The following is a 24,515-nucleotide window of genomic DNA, read 5'->3' on the forward strand; positions in this document are numbered from 1 at the left end:
GGCCATTGTTTTTTTTTACTCTTATATGAAGGGTTCAGAGATTCGAGAATCTTTTAGCTTTTCGTATTCGGAACGGATAGATTCGTAAAATTTAAGAAACGCATAGAGCAGGGTCTCCCAACCGAGTCGGTATTGACCCTTAATCCCTGGGTGTCGATGAAATTTTAAAGCGGGTCAGTGATGATCAAGGGGTCGAATAGGACTCGATAGCCGAATATGCACCGGCAGTTAATCAGCATAATGAAGATCCCATTGATTACAAAAAATTATTAACAAAATTTATAATTAACCGTCTAACAATATAAAGCAATATCATATAGTAAACAAATGATATTAAATAAATACAAGGAAAAAATACATTAAAATTAGTTAGTATATTATAGAAAGCAATAATATTTTTAAAAATATGCACACTTTTTATGCTATGAGTGCAATATAAAAAAGTAAAATCCGAGAATACAAGGAAATAAAATTTAAAAAAATATATATGAAAAACGCAAAACTAGAAACAGGTTGAATATTTTTGAACGATATTATTAATTAATTTAATGATAATAGTAATCAAATTAAGTAGCTTTATTCAAACACTGAAATTTATTTAGTGTTTGACATTTATTGACTGAAATTTATTTAGTGTTTGACATTTATTTAGTGATTGAAATTTATTTAGTGTTATTTTCAGTGTCAAACACTGAAATTAATTTATGAAACAAAATTTATTAATTTCTTACCTCTTTCCACTTTACTTAATTTCAAATTATTCATAATTTAATGCTGTATTTTATTTAGTTTTATTTGCCCTTACTGACGGCATTCATTCCACAGGGTTTCGACACTTCTAATTTTATAAATTAATCTCTGATGACTGCACATAAATTCGGATTTGATATAATTATTTTGAACTTAATGTAAATAAATACTTTTATGTAATGTTTTTTGTCTATTCATTTCTGGCTTTTCAACTCCATTCCTTTTACTTCCCATCAGTTTTAATTTGGTATTTAAAAATACAATTGCGACTTAGGTATGAGACTCACAGAAAATAAAATCTCACAGTAACTCGCAGAAAATAAAATCTCTATTCATTCTCACAGATTAGCCTGAGCTTTCTATTTAAACGCGAACATATTCGATTAATAAAATTATTAAGTTTTTACGTTTTACAAATTAAAACAGGTACCAAAATAAATCACTTGTTGAATAATGTTTTATTTCTTTACACAGAAATTTCGCATACTTTAATACTTTTAATAAGTTTTAATTCGATGAATAAAAAATAAACTTAAAAACTTTTCTACTTCATATTAAGTTTAAACTGAGCTTTAAAGCTCCTTTTTTGCTATGCGTAACCATAAAATTAGGAAATAAACTTTCAATAAAAACTTTAACAAAAAAAAAAAAAAAAAAGTTAAAACAAGTTACCTGAGCTATCAGACTTTTTTTTTAAATATATGTTAATCTTATGCGTAAAATACTCCAAATATATAAAGCTAAAGTTTTGCGTTCGTTCACCTCTAACAGGAAATATCTAATGCATGTTCTGAAAGAGGAATATCTCATATTTTGCAAGCACCTATTTCTTTTCGGATCTTATGAAATTATAACGAAATAGATGTATTGAAAAATACCGGAGATCGCGAAACGGTTATCAGTGGTTGCAATCACGTGACGTGCCCTTCGCCTCTTTAAGAGAAGAGAGATCGTTAGTTGTGCGAGCACACATGCCAATGCTAGTCATGGAAGTGAGACCCGTTTCACAGAGATTATGCGACTTAGGGGAAGGACCCCACTGGGATGTCAATACCCAGCGGTTATACTATGTTGATGCTTTCGTCGGTGATGTGTGCCGACTGGATCCGGCGACTGGTGTTACGGAATCTGTACATTTGGGTTTGCACTTTTTTTTTTTTTTTTTTTGCTCCTATATATTTTAAATTCATTATCTTGCTTCGTTTAGAATGAAAGTTGTAAATTGCACCTTACATTGGACGCTTTGTAAATGTCTTGGATACGAGGAAAATGCTGTAATGGCCTTGAGCTTGAAAATATCGTCATGGCTTAGAAGGAGCGTTTTAGGCGCGCTTCCCTCGTATGGACAGTTTATTATTAAGCGTAGCACTTTATTTCTGAAATGAAAATTATAGAAATGTATTTAACAACACTTGCTGTTGTTCCTACTGTAATATTATATAATTTTGCGTTATAAATTTACATTGTTTTAAATCAAAATGTGATATAGGTGTTACACTAAGTTTTAAGATACGAAAAATTCTGAGTAAAAATCTGCAAGAATTAGGATGAATAAATTTGTAGGGAACCCAACCTAAACATTTTAATGCCCTTGTAAGGAATTGAAATCTATATTGAGGTCAAATCTCAAATGCATGTAAAATATAATTGATTACTGAATTAGACTACTATTTTTCTCACTAAGAAAAAAGTAACTGTTTCAATAAACATTTTTTTTCCTTTCCCACAAGCCCAATATTTTCACATGGAAATATTAAAATGGGTTTTTGTGCTTGAAAAAATCTGAAATAAAATATATATGCAAATAACTTTCATCATTCTAGTTAAAGTCGCTGAAAAGTAAAAAATAATTTTTTTAGCAATCATAATGATCTTCGTCATATATGTAACTAAAAACAAAACTGTGGGGCGCCCATAAAAGTACTTCATTTGGATATTAGCAGAATTTTAAGGAACGTACAATGGTAGCATAGAAATGGCAATCATAATAGAGATTATATTCAAATCAAATTTCTGTTAGGCGGTTTTTAATATCCCTGATTGTTAGTCACCCTAGGACCTTTTTCTTTAATCGAATGACCAAAATATTGTAATAGTTCAGTTTTCTTTTTCTTTTCGTTTCTTTTTTTCGTTCTTGCATTTTTCCTCCTTTTTTTTTTTTTTTTTTTTTCCCTTTCTTTTGGTATTAAACTTTAACTCTTTCTTTAACTAAACCATGTAATTTAAAAACTTTTTCATACATATTTTATTATTTGTAAATATTACATAAGCAATTTTTACACATAAATTTTTATTCACACAAAAACGGGGAAGGGGATTCTTAAGGTGTCGAAATTTCAGTCACTAAAACTGTCCGTACAGTTTCGACATTGATTAAAGTTAAATAACACCTTTAAAACAGTTATTGAACTGATTCAGCACCAAAGCTTTACTTATCAGTGAAGTGCTTATATCAGTCAGACGTCTTCCCTTTCTAATTGTTAATAATTTTTCTTCCTTTTCTAATTGTCTTGCCAACCAAAGCTTTACTTATCACTGAAGTGCTTATATCAGCCAGACGTCTTAATACTAGGAATAGGTTCGAATTCCGATTCTTATATGCATTCTTACAACAACTAACAGCTAAATATTACTCGTTCTAGGCAAAGGGTATACATGGAATCCAGATCCACGCTGTTCTATTTCAACACCCAACGCGCATTTCAAGTTCTTTTTACTATTCCCCACACATTTGTATTTAATTTATTAAATTTCAGTTTTGTGCATTCGCATTTTCTTTCAAAGTTTAAACTAGTGCCACATTCACTTGCACTCTCGACATGGCTGTAATGAATTTTTTGTTCGATTACCAGATTAAAGTTTTAAAGAAATAAAACTTCATGAGAGCATTAATAGCGTATTTTTAGACCTTGGAAACTTACAAATTATTTCTGTGAAAATTCTTACGGCATACCAAATGTAATAAAATTACAAATTAAAGACACTAGTAAATCGTAAAATAATATTATTGAATGGAATTAAAGCGGAAAAAATTCAACCTCTAATAATTCTTAATTCATTTAACCGGCTCCCCATTGCAAACTGAAGTCAAAAATCACATATTTTGAAATTAAACATCACAATCTATTTTTTAATACGAGACTCAAATTTGTGTTTTATTTTTAAATTGTTCCTAAATATAAGCACAGAAACCAGAAAAACGTTTGAAAAGTTAATTTTCGCAATTTTTACAAAGTCTATTTCTTTCAGTTATAAAGTATGTTTGCTTCATTTAAAACATTGAACTGATCATCTTTGTTTCATTTAAAACATTTTTTAACTGGAAGTATATGTCTACAACCAAAGGTTGAGAAAATAAAAGTCGGGTAATTTTATTTTTTATTTTTATTTATTTATTTATTTGGTGGATACAATGCACATACTATACAGAGATAGAGAAATGATAAATGATACGAATCTTTTTTTCTTTCTTGTTAAATGATACTTTTTTATAAAGTATACAAAGTCAGAGATCTGGACTCGTCGGGACTTCGACGATCCCGGATTTGGAAATTTTCCGGATATTAGACCAGTATTTTTAAATATAGTAAGATGGTATGTAGAAATTAGAAAATTAAATATATGAAATTGTGATTTATGAAATAATGAAGCATTTATGATCTAAAGGGCATCAAAATTTACAAAAAAAAAGCTTAATATTTATTTATTTACTTTGTTAAATATTTCTTTCAGTGTAAGTGGTTTAAGTTGCTTTGTGTTTTCTGCCAATATTTTCTCTTTAATTCTATAGACAGATATAATTTCTTGTTCAGTTTCAAAGTTGCCTTATTCAGGTTTTGTAATTACTGCGTCGAGAATTCCAATTTAATTTGTCAATCGAAATTTTTTCGTTTTCAGTAACCTCTCTGTCACTTTCTTCACTATCGGTAATGGTATTTTCTGGATCTAGAACCATACCACAGATTTCGCTGTCCGTTAACTGATTAATGACTGGGGCATTATCATCTTCATTTATTACCGCTCCTCCACATTTCTTTGCAAAATGCATTAATTTGTAAAATTTCCTCTTTAGTTTACGATATCCGAAAACCTTCAAATTCACGGCTATCATCTGCATCATCCTCACCATGAAATGTGGTAGCTGGTCCTAAATTATGGCAAGCACTTTTTAAAGTATCTGGAGACACATCCTCCCACGATCTTGCGATGGTCCACACAGCAAACTTTATGCTAAAAATTTCAAAAATTCTTAAATACTTGCCATTATTCAAGAACTTTAACATGAACTTTAAAATTGTACTTTATATTTGCATTTCAGTAAGCGGACTATTCCGATATCCATAGGCTGAATGATGGATATACAGTTTGGAGGAAAGAATAATACGGATACATTATCTTTCACTAAGTGAAGTATGAGCCGTATGGCTATCTACAATCAAGACAATTCCTGAATCATCAGGTAAACCAATCGAATTCAAATGCTGCCGAGCCTCGCATATAAAATGATTTTCAAACCAATCATTCATTAACGCTTGTGTCATATATGCTCTTTTATTTGCACAACATATAATATAGAAAATCTTTACTCCTCTAAATGCTCGAGGTCGTGTATTTTTTACGATTACTAAAAGTTTACACTTGTGCGTTCCTGGAGCATTAGCGGATGCTAAAATTGTTAGTCTCGCTTTGGAATCCTTGACAGCAGTTGGAGCCTTTTCTGTAGAGGTTGCCAAGGTATTTCGCCGAACATATTGCCAGAAAATACCAGTTTCATCAGCGCTGTAAATTTGTTCTGGAGATAACTTGTCACTGTTAGTGAGTTAAATGAATTCATATGCAAATAGTTTAGCAGTTTCACCTGAAATTTTTAACTCCCTCATACCATGGCAACTTTTAAATTTGGTTAACCAACTTGTCGAATATGTGCACTAAGTCTTTAAGTTCATTTCTCCATGAAATATTTTGGCTTGAGCCATTAGCATTAAAACCGTCAATGGCACGCCCTCGCTACGGCGTTGTCTGACCCATTCAATTTCAATCATCACTTTGTCATGATTGTCACTTTTAGCATAAAAGAATAATTTTTCTGTTATTCATTGCGAATGGGGTGTCAGAATCCACAAAAAATTCAAAAAGTTCGTTTCTCTGTTTTCTTATGCCATACTCCACGCATAATTTTGAGACGGATATACAAAGTCAGAGATCTGGACTCGTCGGGACTTCGACGATCCCGGATTTGGAAATTTTCCGGATATTAGACCAGTATTTTTAAATATAGTAAGATGGTATGTAGAAATTAGAAAATTAAATATATGAAATTGTGATTTATGAAATAATGAAGCATTTATGATCTAAAGGGCATCAAAATTTACAAAAAAAAAGCTTAATATTTATTTATTTACTTTGTTAAATATTTCTTTCAGTGTAAGTGGTTTAAGTTGCTTTGTGTTTTCTGCCATTATTTTGCAGCAATTCCACATTTTTTTTAATGGACATCGAAACATGCTTTCGCTTTGTAGATCCTGTTGCAGCTCTAGAATTACAAACTCTTTTTAACAGAAAGTTCAGATTTTAATTTCATAAAATTGCTGTAATAATAACACCCCGCAAAAAATAATAAGATAGATCAAATCAAAAAGTTAAAAAAACAGTGCAATTTGCTGTATGAACTAAAATTCCTTAGAATCAGTAAAGTATAATTTTATCCTAGCTCAATAGCGTCCGCTATACATTACTAGCTATGTATCAGGGCTTAATTTCTAAGATTAGAAGTTCCGGAGCCCTTTGGAAGACCGTCAGCAAAGAGGAACAAGAGTAACTAAATAAATAAAATGACTATTAAACTCATTAATAATGTTACAATTAAATAGTTAATTATTATCAAATTAATAGCTATTATATTATTTAATCAATAATTATTGTGTAATTAATTAATTATAATTTAATCGATAATTATTATATATATTTAATTATATTTTAATTCATAATTATTAGATAATTGATTAATTGTAATTTAATAGATAATTATTAGATAATTAATTATTATTTATTGAAATAAAGATTGAAGTAATTAAATAATTAAATTTAAATAAAATGTAAAGAGATAAATTGAAATTTAATAAGCGATTTTTAATATAATTTTATTGTTAAAATAAAACTTTCGAGATAAAATTTCTACTGAAATTTTTATTCAGTTACATAAAAGAAGTGCCGCAGCCTTCTTATTCAGGACTCCGGTGCGTTCCGGCTAGAATTATGATTTATTACAAAAACTAAGAAACACCGGAGCCGATATCCGGTAGGCGCCGGCCCAATGTAAGCTCTGATCATAGGAGGGGAAGTTCTTTTATCATCATAAAAATTAAAAATACTCAAAGTATAGTTGATGAAAATTCCAGAGCGAAGCAGAATGAGGGTAGGAGTGGGTGGAAACAAAAAATGAGGGGAATCTTGGTGAGAGAGAGCGTTCTCTTTGGCCGCAGCTCTCTGCTGATATAATTATAGCCATCAAGCAGATGTATGTCAGGGGTAAAATGAGTCCTGAATCTGACTCCTAAGGATGAATGTAAAGTTTCTGGTTACGCTTTCCCTCCCCATTAGTGGATACTGTGGGAAGACGATGTATAGGATGTGCTTGAGCAGTTTATCTCAGCATTTCACTCTTATTGTACTCGCTGTCACGTAACGCACATTTAAGAACACAAATTTTCCTACCTGCGAGGATCACTAACTGTAAGCATCGATAACAATACACTAGATACGATGGCATAACGAGAAATTTACGCGTTTCTAAACAAACTCCCCCAAATTTATTGCCCTTCTTAAAGGTAAAGGTTTCCGCATGTGAGTGAGGGGACTTTACTTGAACGTCTCATGTTCTCTTGAGTTCGTATTTCTAGGGAAATAAAGTATTGCAAGGCCTGCTTATTGTTAAACTAAAACGTTAGGAATTCTAAATTTTGTTCCCGTTCAAATTGTGGTTCAGTTTTATAAAAAGAAGTACCGGAGCTCATCTTATTTAGGGTGCGCTCCGGCTAAAATTGTAATTTATCTTAAAACTGAGGAGCAATTTAAGCACTGATATGTGTCATGAGTTTGGCGGCGAAAGACAAGTTCAGCTTACTTTTGTCTTACTTCTGTCGTCCACTGAGACAATTAAGCCTGAACTGTATTAGTTTAGTTTAATTATGCTTACGTCTATTTCTTGCACATGCTTTCAAAGTTTATCTGAGTCATGAAAAAATAAATTCCCACATATACCTAAAGCTTATCGAGGGCCGGCGCTAGATATCTCACAGCTTAATGAAGTCTCTGCGGGTCCTAAATTCTGCTACTAAGCACCTTGCTAAGTTCCAAAGTTTTGCCGCCCCTAAATTTTTGATCTCAGTGCTTTCCCTAAATTCTAAAAATTTTTGTCATGAACAACGTATCGACATTCAATATATGTATAACGGATGTAAGTGCCTCCGATCCAATCTGTGAAGATACAAAAAATTATAGATACTCCGCACGGCTCCGAAAAACATCTACAAGCTTGAATTAAAAGCGGCAGTTTTGCATGCTGAATTTAAACGATTAGGCGAACAAGAAATGTATTTAGAATTAGTCATTTTTTGCTAAATAACTGCTTCCACACCTTTGTGCACTCCAGCCATGCTAGCCCCGCAATCATAACCTGGAATACTTTGAATGTCGAAGCTGTTTTTTTTTTTTTTTTTTTTTTGTTAATTTAAATGACTATCAATATTTATTACTATTTCTATAAAATTTATGAAACTTTTTTGAATATATTAGCTTTTTACAAAAGGAGCCAAATTTATAAATGCCCCAGCTGCTGAACACGCAATTACGTTCTTTCCCGTCTCTTGCTCACCTAACACCGGTCTCGTCGCTTTCTTACTGTCATCTATTGTTTAAAGATGTGTTTCGCGTATAACTTGTGGGGCACTTATAGCACCCATAGTATTATGAAAACCAAACGTCTTAAGGTACGTCCAAGAAATTATTCGTCAAAAAAATAAAGTAATGTTGGGACTATCAAGTAGTTTAAATGCATTTTTAAACTACTAATTGTGTCACTGTGTAATTGAGAGTAATGTCATTTAAAATTTATATGCGACAGTAAGTATATACAATTAATGCATTATTTTTTTATTGTTCTTCAGATGGAATTACCACGTTCGTAATACCTTATCAGTCTGATCCTTCTAACTTGTTGATCACTGTGACGAAGCAAGTAAGGAAACTAAATTTTGCAACTGGAGAATCCGAAGTTTTAGGAACTGTCGAACCAGATAGACCTAAGTCTCGTTTCAATGATGGCAAATGCGATGCAAAAGGCCGGTTGTGGACAGGTAAGTCATAGGACTATGACTTTTCAGGCTATCAAAAATGATAAATCTAAGCGAAATCAGTGATACTTTTATTTGCAAGTTGTAAAATTCCTAAACGCAGAAATGTTATAAAGATTTATAAGGGTATCCAGCCTAAACATACGTCTTCGCTAGTTCAACCACTAACAAATACGGTGGCAGCGGGCTCACTCTGTTAAACAATTTGGTAGCTGAGTGAAACAGAACCACCAGAACTGGAAACACATGCCTCGTTTAAATTTCGCATGGTCTGGGAAACTCTCCGTTGTAAATTACGATCTTTAAAATACTCAGAAAAGTGAGAAATATCAAGGATTCTGCTGCTAAACACAACTACTTAGTAGGCAACGTAGTTCTGTTGCTGTTGTTTATGCTGTCTTGTCTGACGCAGTCAACTCAAGCCCACGAAATTCCTCTTGGCAAGGAGCGCTAGATTGCGCCTGCCGTTGGCAACAGTCTTGAACACCATTCAGGTGATAGTGTGATTTAGCTCAGTTCCGCCCCTCCCTCAATTTTGATGGAGAGCACCGCGGAAGGACGGGTCTGAAGGTCTCCCACCCCTCTTCCCTTCCACCAAACCACACAAAAGACCTTTCAGCTCGCTGCATATTTAGAGTGCCGCCATGCCGCACTGACACTATACATTTACAAGCGTCCATTCCTTCTCCGGGATTCGAAACCGGGCCGTTCGGCACGGCCGTCAGCGACGCTCACCACTGTACCGGTTGGGCGGCCAAGCGTAGGTCTACGATTTAGTAGTATTAGTTCTAAGACTTAGTAGCCGGCTAGTTATTTTTACGACTTAATAATATTCTAGCTTCCAATTGCAACGGTCGTAAAAGCAGTGTTTTAGACTGATTCGAAAGAAGCTTTAAAGATCACTTTGGTATTTGATTATTTTGACATTAATATACGTTTTTATCTTTAAATATAAGCATTTTAAATTCATTCAACAAAAAGTAACAAATGACTGCTCTGAAGTAACGTTGACATGACGCCGAAAAGAAAATTTTAAGACTGAAACACATCTGCATGCCACCCAGACGGTATAGTGGCCCGAAGGTCCCGTATTCGAATCCAGGAGAAGGCATGTATGTTTGTAAATGTATAGTGCCTTTGATGCGTGGGAGCATTTTAAATATATGGCGAGCCGAAAGTCCATTCGTATGAATTGGTGGTAAGGAAGAAGATGGTAGAACCTCGCACCCCCCCCCCGGATGCTTTCTTTCAAACCTGGTGTGGAAATAGAAGTCCAACTTCCTTGAGGCTCTGGCAACCATTCTTCCGTGAAATTCATGGACAAGATAGCAACAACAAGATATATTTTCATGCCTTTCTTCAACATACTTTCATAGCTTACTGTCCTTCGAGAAATCAACAATTTCAGTTATAATAATTTCTTATCATGCATAATATTAACAGTCTAAGAGTGATTTAAAAAGTAATTAATAGTTGAATGAACAATAAAAAGTGAATTGCTACACTGAGCAGCAAACTCTGGACCTCTAGCAGATCCATTGCGGAGATAAAGCAATGCACCAGAAAGGAAATTGTTGATACCTACCTTGCACACATTAAGATCACACTCTTAATATCATAAGCTATTCCACTGTGTGTAGCTTATAAGCTCCGATTTCTTTTCGATCAGATTTTCAAACTCCCATTTTAGCAATTTTTGTATCGCCCATATTTTTTTTTTTTTTCCCCACTTGGACAGGGAGCATATGCTACACACCAGCAAAATTTCAAATTGCTAGATGTTGTGGGTTTCCAGTTTTATTATTATTATTATTATTATTATTTAGACAAGTTATCAAAGATCAGAGTCAAGTTTCTAAGAATTGCATGTATGATAATAGCCATATCATATCCTCACTTTCGCATATTTAGTACCTTGTAAGTAACAAATAGATTATATATTAGAGCTACGTTTGTGCATCTATTACTTTTCAAATTTAGCCGATTCAATGCAGATGAGCATTCATAAGGTAGCTAATTCATACCAAATTCCATTTACGAGTTTAGAATTTATTTTTGCCATTGTAAAATCTAAATGAAAAACTACCTTTTTGTAACTGCTGGAAGATAAACAATGCTTTTGTCTTTTGAAATGATATTGTTACGAATTTTGTATATGTATAAATAAGTTAAGTCAAATTTTATGTGAAACTGTTGCATTTTTCTGTATCATGAGAAAGTTTGAGAGAAACGTGAGAAGTTTGAGAGAAACGATGCTCTGCCGTTAAAATAAAAAAGCAGAAGCAAGTCTATTTAACATTGAGCAAATGGCTATCCCGTTAGTTTGGCGAGATATCGCCCAGCTGGCAACGGTTTTGGCGATTAAATTTTGTCGCCAAATTTGGTGAGAAATCGTCAAAAGTTGCCAAACTTAGCGACATTTTGGTACAATCCCTGTGTAACTGTAATGGATACTGTAATTGAATAGCTGTAATTTGTTCCTATATTAGCTGCAACCATATCCCGCCTTCATATGCCTTCCAGCAATTTCAAGATGCAGAAAGTACTAGAGATTTCTCGACGGCCGGGACAAAATTATATAAGATCGCAGAGAGTATCAGTTTCTGAATAGTTAGTTCAGCATCATTTGGAGTGCTGAAATATCTCCGTGTTAGCTTCGCTCTTCAAATGCTCTTTGCATTGATTTGTGTTTAACGTCCTTAGTAGTTTGAAGTGTAACTGATAATTGTATTCTATGATATTGTAAAAGCTGTACGAATATTTTTGCGGAAAATTCCAGAACTGTGAAATATTTCTTTTGATAAAATATATTTTACAGCTAACACACAGTTATAGTTAACACATCATTAATTTTCTTATACCTAGGATTATACTCATTATCTAAATTTTAATGCTCCTTAATTTCTTCTAATGATAATTACAATCTCAAATGTTGACAAATAGGATTTTTAGTTAATATATCAGCTTCAATATGGGTAGAACTTTTCTTATATTTTATATCAAAGACATACATGGATATAATTTTAATGACCATCTATGTAATCTACCTGTGGGATGTTTAATGTTCTTAAGCAAAACTAGGACAGAATGGTCAGTATGTACAGTAAATGGCATCAACAATGGCTAAGCACTCTAGTTCAGTAATTGTATAATTTTTCTCGTAAGACCTTAATTTTCTAGAATGGAAAGCAACTGGGTGTAAATTACCATCTGGGTGCTCTTGTTTCAAACCTGCACCAACAGCTTCTATAGATGCATCTACAAATAACATGACATGGATATTCCGGATTAAATAAAGTTAAAATGGGTCTAGAAATTAACGCATCTTTCTTGCATTTTCATCTCTTTTGGACACTAAAGTTACAGGGGCAGCATAAGGACTGAATGAAGGTTTAATTATACTTGCATTTAACAATTCGTCTGCTTGTTTCTTAATTTCAGTATTATCTTTAGGAGATGCTCTATATGGTCTACAAGCTATAGGTAATTCTGAAGTTAAAATTACTCGTGGAAGTTCAATATTGATACATCCCATATCATATTTCTTTTTTGCAAATCTATGATCATAGTTGTAGATACAATAAGTTATTTCGAAGCAGAAGAAGTGAAAAATGAGCGATGCCCTCCCCGGGACTCTAACCACGGACCTCTCGAATACGCGCTGATTCAGTTTTTTTGGAAGCAGGAGACATGAAAAATGTGCAGTGCTCTCGTCGGGACTCGAACTTGGACCTCTCGAATATACACCGAATTCGCTATCTTTATACTGCGAAGGCATGCAGAAAGGAGAGAAAAAATATCTTATAATACTAAATTCTGTTACACTGCAACGGAAACAATAAGTTATTTTTATATAGTATTTCATAAACGTTCAACGTGCCCATCTTTACTGATATGACAGACATCTATACATCAATAAGAGGATTTATTTAGACATACAGGAAAGTTAACTCATGTCACAGCTGGATGAACACGCGATAAATATATATATAGAGATTTCAAAAAGACAGTTTCCGACTCACTACCATTGTGATTTACGAGAATATCTTGGCCTACTAGTGCCGGAATGGATAAGATCACTGAGAGTTCTTCCCGAATTAGAATGCTAACGAACTGACTGTCCGAATGAGCGTTACTATATTTTTCCCAATGTTATATGAATATGTATTTCTCCATTGTAATGGGAGCTAGTTTCCTTTTGAAAATCCTCAATGAAGTTTCCGTCTATAAAGATAGCCTTCACCGCGTGTTTTACCTTAATCAACTAATACAAACAAGAAAGAAAGCGTATTTCAATCAAGCAATGCTAAATAATATTATGTTGGACTACGTTCATGGAGCTATAAATTCAACACCATAAATGCTTAAGATTTCGCCTGCGATGCTATCAAAATCAACTACAACTCTTTCATTCATCTTAAACAAAACATCACGCATTATTATTAATCTGTTCACCATCTAATTCAAATCTATTCCCGCAGATTCAATTCTGCCACGTCTACTTCCCCGCGATTATCATACCTGCTATATTGAAATTTTATGGCCATATGACCTATCAGCACATTAATCTCAATCGCTTTTTTTTCCTTTCTCTTTAGTGAATTTTTAAGAAAAAAGCCCTTATAAAAATCAAGACTATTTTTGTATAATCTAGTATGATGGTTAGCGCAGTAGTCTTGTAATTGTTATGTCGCGATTTCGAAACTCGCTAATTACTTTTTAACTTCTAAAATCTTTTAATATTCTTAAAAGTTTTCTTTTCTCTCCTTAAACTTTCTCAAGTCACGGATGACTACCTCTTATATTTTTTCTTAACATCTGTCATGCATTTTTTTCTAATTCGGCTCGCTGTTTCAGTTTTATGATGTAGAGGCAGTTAGATTTAATCTAAAGGCGCTTAGTAATAATTCATCTTTGATCTTTGGTAGATAATATGAACAGGAAGAGAAGAGGATTTAATCTTGGGAGACTTTTCTACTGCGTCGGGGGATGTCATGTTTATCTCTCTTTGTGTCTCAATTCCTTGTTATCTGTAGGATCTTTCCAACCGTATGACCTTATGTTATAGTTTGGTCTAATTGTAGAGACATTAGAAAGCCGGAGAGATGAAAAATGAGCAACCGTCTTCGCCGGGAATCGAACCACGGACCTCTGGAATACCGGCCCAGGGTGCAGACACCACGAAGGCACGCTAGGAAGGCGGGAGAAATACCTTATATAATGATTTTATTTTGTAGAGACATTAGGTATTTTGGAAGCAAGAAAGATGAAAAATATGCAACGCCTTCGCCGGGAATCGAACCACAGACCTCTGGAATACGCGCCCAGCGTGCAGACCACCACACCACGAAGGCATGCCAAGAAGGGAGGAGAAATACCTTATAATCTGTATTTCAGTGAAACAATATTTGATATCATTTGCTCATGAAATATTTTGTTATAAAATTTTCACGGCTCATGAAATTATAAGTAATCCCATACTTTATTTCCTTAAAAATTCATATATCGCTTCTCAGAATCGTACATTGTTCGCAAATCGTTTTTGTAAAAAAACAGAATTTTAAGGCAAAAATAGGCCCATGAGCGGCTGAGCGTTTAAAGCCACTGAGTAGGTATTTCGGTCCGGGTTTCTTGTCCCGGGAAACGGACTAGCTGCATGGGTGTTTTCGTTGTTTTCTCCATGTGTAACGTGGACACGAGCCAGTTCCTTTAAAACGTCCTCCATGGGGCATCCCTCTCTTTACGTGTATTGCAGCCTAATTTCGAAGTACATAATAAAATAAATGATAATTTTAAATAATAATTTAAAAAAAACATAAAATAGGGAATATTATTCCAGCATTTTAAATTAAAACTTCATGATAAGAAAGGAGTTCTTATTTATAGTTCGCTTTCCATGGTATGTAACTTGCCGAAACCATTCATCGAGGAAAAATGTAAAGATTTGTAATACACAGAATTTGTTCGTTGATTTGGTTTCGTAGGATCATGGAATTTATTTTGAATTACTAGAAATTTAATAATTCTAGAAAATTTTAGTAAATGCTTTCACAAATAAAAAGTAATATTTTCGGAAATAGTTTGTGTAGAAGATGAAAATGTTTCTTTGCAAATCGAAATTCTATGCAAAGAAAAACTGTATAAAATTTCGTTGATTATTTCTGAGGGTCCCCATTATTTAAAACGAAGAAAACTTGAAAAAAAAAATGCCTGCGAAAATATACATCTGAGTCAAAATGTTATCATAAAATCTTCTAAGTTAAAACAGCAACTTTAATTAAGTCAAAGCTGTAACAATAAATCTATGATAATACCGTCAACACATTTAATCTATTGCAACGGGAAGAATTTAATGTAACAGCATTTTATATCTGTTATGAGACATGACACCTTTAATATTACAAACACTGCTCTATGATGAACGCATCAGGAGAGATCATATTACGTGTTTCAAATGGAAATGTTAGTTCGTATTCCAATTTCAAATTGAAACAGTCAAGATATAAATATCTATCTTTATGTTAAAGTTACGAGAACTGAGCTTAAGCAGCGCAAAAGTAGCCTGCTTTCCGTAGATGTACAGGACTTAGTATTCTAAACCCGAGTCTTTGCACATGTCTAGCATTTAAACTTGAAAACTGATTTAAAAACATAAATTTAGTGAATTTGAAACACAAATTTAAAGTAAATTAATGTAATCTAAAAGATAAAAGGACAACAGGAGGAAACTGAATTTCTACTACGGAATGTAGAAAAAAAACTTGGTCTTAATTAATATACAATTTATCAAGCATCTTAATTATAAAGTATCTGCTATCTTTAAATAACTTTTCACAAAGGTACAAATCGCAGATATATACAGAAATTAGCTCAGGGTATGTTTTTAGAAAATTAAGGACGCATTTCCTACGATAACAGATGCTACTGAATCTTACAGTTAATGATTGAAACTTGAACTTCAAAGAATATTCTTGAAAAGATAATCAAATCCTATTTTGATATTTCAAGTATTGTTTTCTTTCTGCCATGCAAGCAATGAAACTTGCAACTTTTCAGAATGTGTGATGTAAAATCCAAGTATTTTGATTTTTTTTTAATTTGTTGTCGTTAAGCTCACTTATTGCTAAATAGAATTTTGCGCAATGAAAGCTATGCTTGTATAATAAATATTTCATCTTTTACTTTTTATTAGGTTCTATGATTTCAGGAGAACTAGGTCAAGGACACTTATATAAAATGGATTCTTCTTACAATTTCATACCATTTGCAGACAATATCAGTCTCACCAATGGACTTGCATGGTCACTAAACTACGACACCATGTATTATATTGATTCCGAAGGAAAGAAAATTTTCGTTTTCGACTATGATTTGGGATCTGGAACGGCTAGTAAGTATGCTGAATAGAACTAAAATATATGGGTACAGCAAGCGAAGATATAATTTTGAAAAATATTTTGTAAATGTTTTATTCATATTGTGTTTTATTTTTTATAAATATTTTAAAGGCTTTTTATTTTCGATAAATACTGCGCTTCAACAAGAGAATTTCGGTGGAAAAAGAGTATATAAAACAGAACATTGTAAAACCTATAGTACTCTAATATGCTCTTATATCATATTAAAATAAGGAGCAGAAACATATTTTACTGAGAACCGAAGGCTTTTGCTTTGGTTAAAGCCTTCTTTCTTGTTGAGATAACAGCAAAACTTAGCTATTGCAGAAATTATAGAATTTCTCTCTATAATAACACTCTTTTATCCTACAAAAATTGTATTTTATTTCGAAAACAGAATGGTACCTTCACATTTTTTTTCGTTCCCAAAATATCTCGACGTTTAAGAAACATAAAATATTTCGATATTGATATTTTGAAGTAAGCGAACGCTTTACTTTTACCGAAACATACCTCGCACCATTTTTAGTACTACGATATTTGAATGTGTGTGACTGTATGGCTTAGCCGTAAATTTTAGTATAGATTGCTGACCTTTAAAATCAGAAAATGAGGAGTAAAACTTATTTGGAGTTGAACAAAAATTGAAAAAAAAAATTGAAAACAAAATAGAATCATAATTGATTGAAGTTTTGTAATAATTTATTTCAACTTTATCGGTTTGCCCTTTAAGTAAACAGCTTAGCGATTAGAGTACCAGGAAGTCTTAATTACAATTTTAAAATGAAAATAAATATTTTCTAACCACTGGTTTAATGACTGTCGTGTCAGAGAATGTAAAAATATCGATAATAATGCGTTTAGGAGTTTTAAAATTTGTGCAATTTTGTTCTGTGCTTATAATTTTCAACTGCACTTATAATACGCCACGTATTTCATGCCTGTATGAAGTATGACGCAGTGCTAATAATTAATAGCAGTAAAATTAGAAAGAAAATATGGAGTCAAATGGCTCACACTGATGTGAGACTTATTTAGCTTTGTAAAAATACATGTACTGTACAGAGCTTTAAAATGAAAATAAATGTTCCCTAATTATTAGCTTTGTGATTATCACGCCTAAAAATAATTGAGGACGAAAAAGGTGTATTCGGAAGTTTTACAGTTTTGTATCGTGTTCGTAAATTTAGAAGCAATGCTTGTTCACAAATGGAAGTTTTAGTGATTTTAAAAATTACCATTCAATATTCTGCCATTAAAATTCTCGAAAACATTATTATTAAGGGCAAAAAATGCAGAAAATGGCAATTTTTCAAATTGAAAATGCACAAAATATAGTATTTTAAAGTTAGTCAACATTTTTTTTTGAGGTACATGATTGGATTCATAAAATATTCCTCTTTCATTTAAGATATAATGTTTCACTTCCATGTAAAAATACCTTCATTTCCATTAGTTAATATTTAAAAGAAAATCCAAAGTCATATTGTTGCGACTACATAAATTATCTAATTTATTATACGGATGGATAATTAATTGTAAATGAATGTAAATAAAGTGTAAATGTTACATCATTCAGTTTTTTTTATGTAAACAACGTTTACTAATTTTGCAATTTTTTGCTGCGTCTTTCCGTTTGCACCAAAACGGACATTAGCTACGGGTCGAATCTGCCTCATGTCTTTTGAGTGTCGCTTCAGCACACAAGGACACGAAATACTTATTTTATTTTTTCCATATTTCTGACTACATAATATGTGACATTTTGTCTAATGTAGAAAGTTTGCTGTAACTTGAAAAAACTAAAGTTGTGCAGTTCAATAGGAAACAAAACAGGAGGTTCAAAATTAAGTTCTTACATATCAAGCAAAAAAAAGCTGAAAGTTATCTCTGGCTGTAATTTCTTTGGAGCACATTAAATCTTTATCCGTTAGAACTCAGTTCCAACCCATAAAGTTGGACTGAATTTCACCAAAATTGTGGCCAGTGATAATTTTTAATTTTAAAACATTTTTCCTCTAGTTCTGTTATGTAACTCCCAAATACGTTTGGTCAAAACAGTAAAATTTAGCCATTTTTCTTATATAATTTTTTTCCAATTATAATGCTACTATTATTTATTAATACTTATTTATTAACTCTGTTTTTATTGCTTGTTTATAGAGATATAAAATATATGATGGACTTATACTTTTTCTAATTCTTTTTGTATTATTTTAATAAACTTTCCTTTCAAATGAAATGCTTTATTTTAGGCAACCAAAGAGTTCTTTTCGACTATGAGACTAAGGAATTCGAAAACCTGGGTGTCCCAGATGGTATGACTATAGATATAGAAGGAAAACTGTGGGTAGCATGTTATGCAGGAGGCTGTATTTTACGCTTGGATCCTATTAAAAGTTGGTGTAATTGAAATATAAACTATAACATAATTATTTTGTATTGATCATGCTTGATGCTATTATAATATTTAAGAGACTAAAATATTTATACAATAATTTTAAAATTCTTCATCAATTCAAAAAAGTCTGCAGTTGGTGCTATATTTTAATACTGACTACAATTACAACATAAATAGTTATTGAAAAGGAATTACAGCATAATTTGTACACTAATATAAATCTAACTAAGTTGGATAGACAGCGAAGCTCAACTGAATGTTAGCGTTAATTTCAATAAAAAGAAAACCAGAGGCGTTTGCAGAAAAATGTATGTAAATTCTTCTCCAGTAGCAAATTTTATGACAATAGCAGAATACAAATTATTGTCCTCAATCTACGGTTTCATGCATCTCCCGCATTTATAGCCCCAGTTACGTTCTGTGTTGGTTCTTGTTAACCTACGAAACACATCATTTAAATGGACACTACGTTGTGTTGTATAGAAAAAAAAACTTGTTAATTACTTTAGATAGCAACCCTGATTAGCAAGAGTATTGGTGGCTGCAAATAAGAAAAACAGATTTCTTATAAATCATAATTAAATCGATTTATTTTTAGACCTTTTAACGTATAATACGGGTGAAAACTCCCAGGAGAATATTTTTGATTTAAGGATTTCATAAGATTTGCATAACAAAAAATTTAATACATTTTTCTGATTGTTATTTTTGAATTACATAACTTTTCTAATGAGCCGTCCTGAGGGGAAAGTGGTTAGTGACTCTGACTGCCATACCGAAGTTCTCGGGTTCGAATCCCGGAAAAGGCATACATGTGTTTGTCCGTCCCCTCATAAGAGGCAACACTGGTCCACTTTTTATGTGCCTCCATAATAAATTGACCACCGCTTTCGGTCTTACTTGGGCCTGCCATTTGGGAGAAACAAAATAACAATCGTATCTGTTGCTGACTTAATAGATAGATAACTACATTAATTTAGTTGGGGGGGGGCACAAAAAAGAAGAACGATCCAGCACTTATCTATTGCATGGGGACGAACAGTGAATTTATTCTGATAAAAGATCAGTATTGTTCTGTAGAGGCTTACCGAACAAAGCTTAAAAGGCTGCCCTTTTCTCAAGGGTGATATTCGGGAAAGTCTGTTCTGGCTGGACTCAAGGAAATCTCGGTGGACCTCATCCGACACAGGGAACCTGTCAATAGGATCGCACAATTTAACTTTCTGTACGAATAAGCATCAACATCAATGTAAATATCTACTGCCCATGTATAGCGTTGCATTTTGTTCCGCATGGTAAACGTAATGTTCCTACGTGCATTCATGTTAAACATAGTGCGTTTTGATTCTCACGTGCTCTCGTGTGTTTTCCGTTTTCTTATATAAGTTTTATGTGTTTAATGTAATGTGTGTATTTAACGTAATGTTTGTATATGTGTTTAACGTAATGTTTGTATATGTTTTATGCTGTTTAATGTCGTATTGTGTGTACTTTCTATTGCGTACTGTTATGTTTTTTATATTGTGTGTTGAACTGTGTTTACTTCTGTGTGTATTTATTTGTCATGTATTTCAAATGTGCGTGCTTAAGCTGCATGTATGTCTTACCATTAAGATGCCAAATCGTATGTCTACCAAGTATCCTTAAGACGCTCCCGTTTGGCCACGAGAGCAAACTTATTTTGATATCTCAATAAACTCTGGCCTCTTGCGGCTCCAGGGAGTTGTTGCTTCTAGGTAGGGGAGAGCGTGGACACATGCCTGTTTACCTCTGTTAAACATCAGGCGCCCCCGTCCTCCGTAACCTGTCATCTGGCAATAGAATCCGATTCTTCACAAGGCGGAGGACTTCTAAATTTGTTATTATAAGAAGGTGAGCTTCTGTCGTAGAAATTTTGATGGTAGAACATCGGTGGTAAGACAGTGGATCCGATTCTTCACAAGCGAGGTGGAAGACTCCTAAATTTGTTATAATCAGAAGCTGAGCTTCTATCGTAGAAATTTCGATGGTGGAACATCGGTGGCAAGACATTCCACCTTAAGCACGCTCATTTTCCTTTTTTTCTTTCTGCGTGCGTTCCTGAAAAGTGGCGCAAATATGATAGTCGTGAAAATCGGTAGAAAAATCTTCGTTTTCTCGAGCTTGCACCCAGGTTTTAAAGGGTAGAGCATGTCACATTCTAGAGGACACCCCAAAAGATGTGAGAATTTTCAGCACCCACGCCAAGAACAAGCGAATTAAATTTTTTTAAACCTTTTTCTTTACTAAATTTCAAGCTTCTCCCATCCTTAACGACAACCTAGCCAGAAACAGAATAACCCTTTTAACCTTCTAAAATAAAGGAAACTATTGGGTTTAAATTCAAGAAACAAATTAATTAACAGAAGTTAAATTTTATAATGAATAATTAACTGAGAAAATAAGCTCTTAAAACTACTTTAAAACCCTCAATTAAAATAAACAATTACTGTTGAATGTATCTATAAAATTTGGGATAACATTTGATTATTTAAATTAATTTAATTAACTACATAACAGTTGCTAAGATCGTTGAATACTAGTGTTCTACCCAGGTTCGAATCCTGATGCACTGGCTTTCTCTTTCTGTAGCATTAATGAAGCCAGTTATCCTTGGAAAGTCTTTTAAGAGAGCATTTAGGTAGTTTGCTGTAATGTGCTTCGCTGTAATCTAAATAATTTAATTCACTCGAATCCTGCGTTTTTAACCAAACACAAATATGAGTAGTAATTTAAATGGAAATTATATATTAAATATAATTAAAATAGATATATTTTATAAATGGCATTTATTGCATAATTAAATATAATAATAATCAGTCAAAATTAGCAAAAATTACATCTAGATGAAAATAAAATTACAAAATCAGTTTAGTACACAAATCTTTAAATATATAGTAGCTTTACAGTAGCTTTATTTTTACGTGGAATGTACCATTTAAAAATATGTTGATGTAAATATATAACTTTTTTTTGGTGATTCGACAAACCTATCGTACAGGACCAGTTATGTCACTGTCTTACGGTACCTCTTCTATATCCAATGGCAGCTCCATATGCTAAATGTATATCAACATTTGGGAAATGACCCAAAAAATTAATGTGAAGTGTGTGTTACAGGTGTCTATGGTGAATATTAGCCACTTGCCCACATTGTCCAATAGTGTCCTTTAAGCACCAATCATCGAAGTTAAACAGGCATACATTCTTAATGAAAATATTCTATTCTAATGCTTTATGCATCCCAGTAAACTCAATGCAGAAAGTTTTGACTCATCCCAAATAATACAAAGCTAAATCTTTATAATTTTTACAAGCAGAGCTGGAATTATTAAAACGATCTATCAGAAAAGACTTGAAAAGTACATTGCGAGCAAAAAGTCTTTGTTGCTTTAAATTATATTTATTTGTTGCTTTAAATCTATTTAAATTATATGTGACATTTCTAAGTAATAAAAAGGAATTGTTTCATGTTGCACGTGGCTTATCATCTTCAAACTTGATTTCTTGGATAGCACTGCTGCGGGGCTCAGTTTTCTTTCTTATAAGGGATGGAGGCTCACTTGCACTTGGAATACTAGAACGAATTTTCAGAGTACCTTCAAATATATAATTCTCGTATGTCCGACAAGAGGGTTAGCATAGGTAACGTCTGGTACCAGGACATATAGTCAAATGAGTTGCTTAGAGTTTGTATATGTATTTCTCCGTATTAAGTATTAAATGATTGAGAAACAGAGACTTCCTGAAAGCAATGTACAGTTTTTATCAATTCATTATATTTTTAAAAAAAAAGGAAGAAGGAAGAAAAAAAGAAGGTGTATTAAATGATATTTGAAATCTTAAAGATGTACAAAAAAAAAACGCTATTTAACTGTCAAACAAAATATATAAAACAAATTATTAAATAAAATATCTAAATGCTAAACAAAATATTTAGAAGCAATTCCTCCGTGGGTTCTCCCTCGACGTGGGGAAGGGGCGGCTGGTCATTCACTCTGTCCATACGTTGTGAGTGAATTTTTAGTAGCTGCCTTCACAAGACTAGAACCACCGTTCTGTTCAGTGGTGTTCACCGTTCAGTACGGGCTGTATGTATCGCTATACAGTTTTTTAAGATGAAAACTAGATTTGGAGCGATACTCGTTTGTGGGCAGTTTTGCGGTTTAGGTCTGAGCTCCTTCTCTAACGTAATATGAAATAAAATATCTAAAGACAAAAATAATTCAATTAAATGAAATGTGAAATTAACAGTTATTGGTGAAATACATTAAAATTTTTTTCTTCTTTTTTTTTTTTTTCCCACGCAGAGAGCATCTTACAAAAAGTTGACATACCAGCCAAGAGAGTTACGTCTTTATGTTTTGGAGGACCTCATTTTGACATTTTGTATGTCACCACTGCTTCAACAGGAAGTACCGAGGAGGAGAAAAAAAGTCAGCCTTTAGCAGGTGCAGTTTTTGCTGTTACAGGCCATGGAACACGGGGGCAACCAGCATGTCTCTTTTCCATTTAAGTTCTGGAACATCAAATACTTAAAATTCAAGAGAAGTAAAACATTTTTAAAGCGCTTCGATTCGTACTTTCTTGCAATTTATGTCCATTATTATAATACCAACAATAAAAATGAACAGTACAATGAAAGCTTAAAAACATATAATACTGTACTTTTACGTTGATAAATCGAACCAAAGCTTTTAGATGCTCATGATAAGCATCAAGGTACTTTCTTATTATCCGCCTTCCTCCTGAGTAGCCGCCAACTCATTGATGAAACACATTGGCTTAGCTGCCTTTAGAGTTCATAGATACTGTTAAATTCATAATTAATAATAAAAAGCATTTTATGAAAAACAAAGTAGTTTATAAGAAAAAATAAAAATGTATAACTAAACCGAACATATGAAACAAAAATTAATTTTACCCCTCTCCCTAAAAAAAGAAATAAAAAGTAAGATTAAAGGATTATAGGAAGTATTGCAAATTTATTTTATTACATTTAAAACCATCTCCATATGCTGTTGACAAGACCAACCAAAACAAAATTGAACAGAATATTTGTAAACATATTCAAAACATGGTACTAATGGGAGGAAAGGAATACATACTGTAAATACATACTAAAATTATAGTCCTTGCAGACATACAAGATTGGGAACAAAAGTTAAATTGCAAGAACTATAGCACTTTCAGTTGTATATAAATGAAACACTCTTCTTTCTCAGGTACAAAACATCTTGTTAGACGGCTTATTTTCTATTAAAAATGAATAATTTTAGAATGAGAGTATTTATAAATGAAACAACGCAAAGAAAGGCATAATCAAAGAACTGAAATTTTAAAAACTCTTTGTGCAATGCATTGTTCAGCTGATATAAGACTTTTGAAAAAAAAAAAAAAAACTTTAATTGTTAAGATAAAGAAACTTAATATTTTAGAGATGCAGTTAAATAAAATGAGTTTTTTAAATGACTGTATAATATCAATTATAATCATTATTGTTAAGTATGTCAGTAATAAAAAAATGAAAAATTTGAAGCCAATAATAAAAATAAGTGCTCATGTTTATAATTAACATCATGCTAATATGCATATGAG

General features: G+C 32.6%; 1 protein-coding gene across 1 annotated transcript; it reads left to right on the forward strand.

The window, feature by feature from the left end:
• Nucleotides 1-1,703: 1,703 nt before the first annotated feature.
• Nucleotides 1,704-23,488, forward strand: LOC118189168 (regucalcin-like). Its single transcript, XM_035359718.2, has 5 exons — nucleotides 1,704-1,890; nucleotides 8,916-9,104; nucleotides 16,294-16,491; nucleotides 18,754-18,897; nucleotides 23,228-23,488. The coding sequence occupies exons 1-5, from the start codon at nucleotides 1,722-1,724 to the stop codon at nucleotides 23,431-23,433; spliced, it is 906 nt and encodes a 301-aa protein (XP_035215609.2). The 5' UTR covers nucleotides 1,704-1,721; the 3' UTR covers nucleotides 23,434-23,488.
• Nucleotides 23,489-24,515: the final 1,027 nt, after the last annotated feature.

Source organism: Stegodyphus dumicola, chromosome X1, assembly GCF_044657685.1.
Source record: "Stegodyphus dumicola isolate Sdum_Otavi_A_Nest chromosome X1, ASM4465768v1".
Lineage (NCBI taxonomy): Eukaryota > Metazoa > Arthropoda > Arachnida > Araneae > Eresidae > Stegodyphus > Stegodyphus dumicola.

Excerpts from the sequence above, each read along its gene's own strand:
- LOC118189168 (XM_035359718.2), top strand. The coding sequence starts at position 1,722 with ATGCCAATGCTAGTCATGGAAGTGAGACCCGTTTCACAGAGATTATGC. Across the intron at positions 1,891-8,915 it reads TACGGAATCTGTACATTTGG|ATGGAATTACCACGTTCGTA; the intron begins GTTTGCACTTTT and ends ATTGTTCTTCAG. Across the intron at positions 18,898-23,227 it reads ACGCTTGGATCCTATTAAAA|AGAGCATCTTACAAAAAGTT; the intron begins GTTGGTGTAATT and ends TTTCCCACGCAG.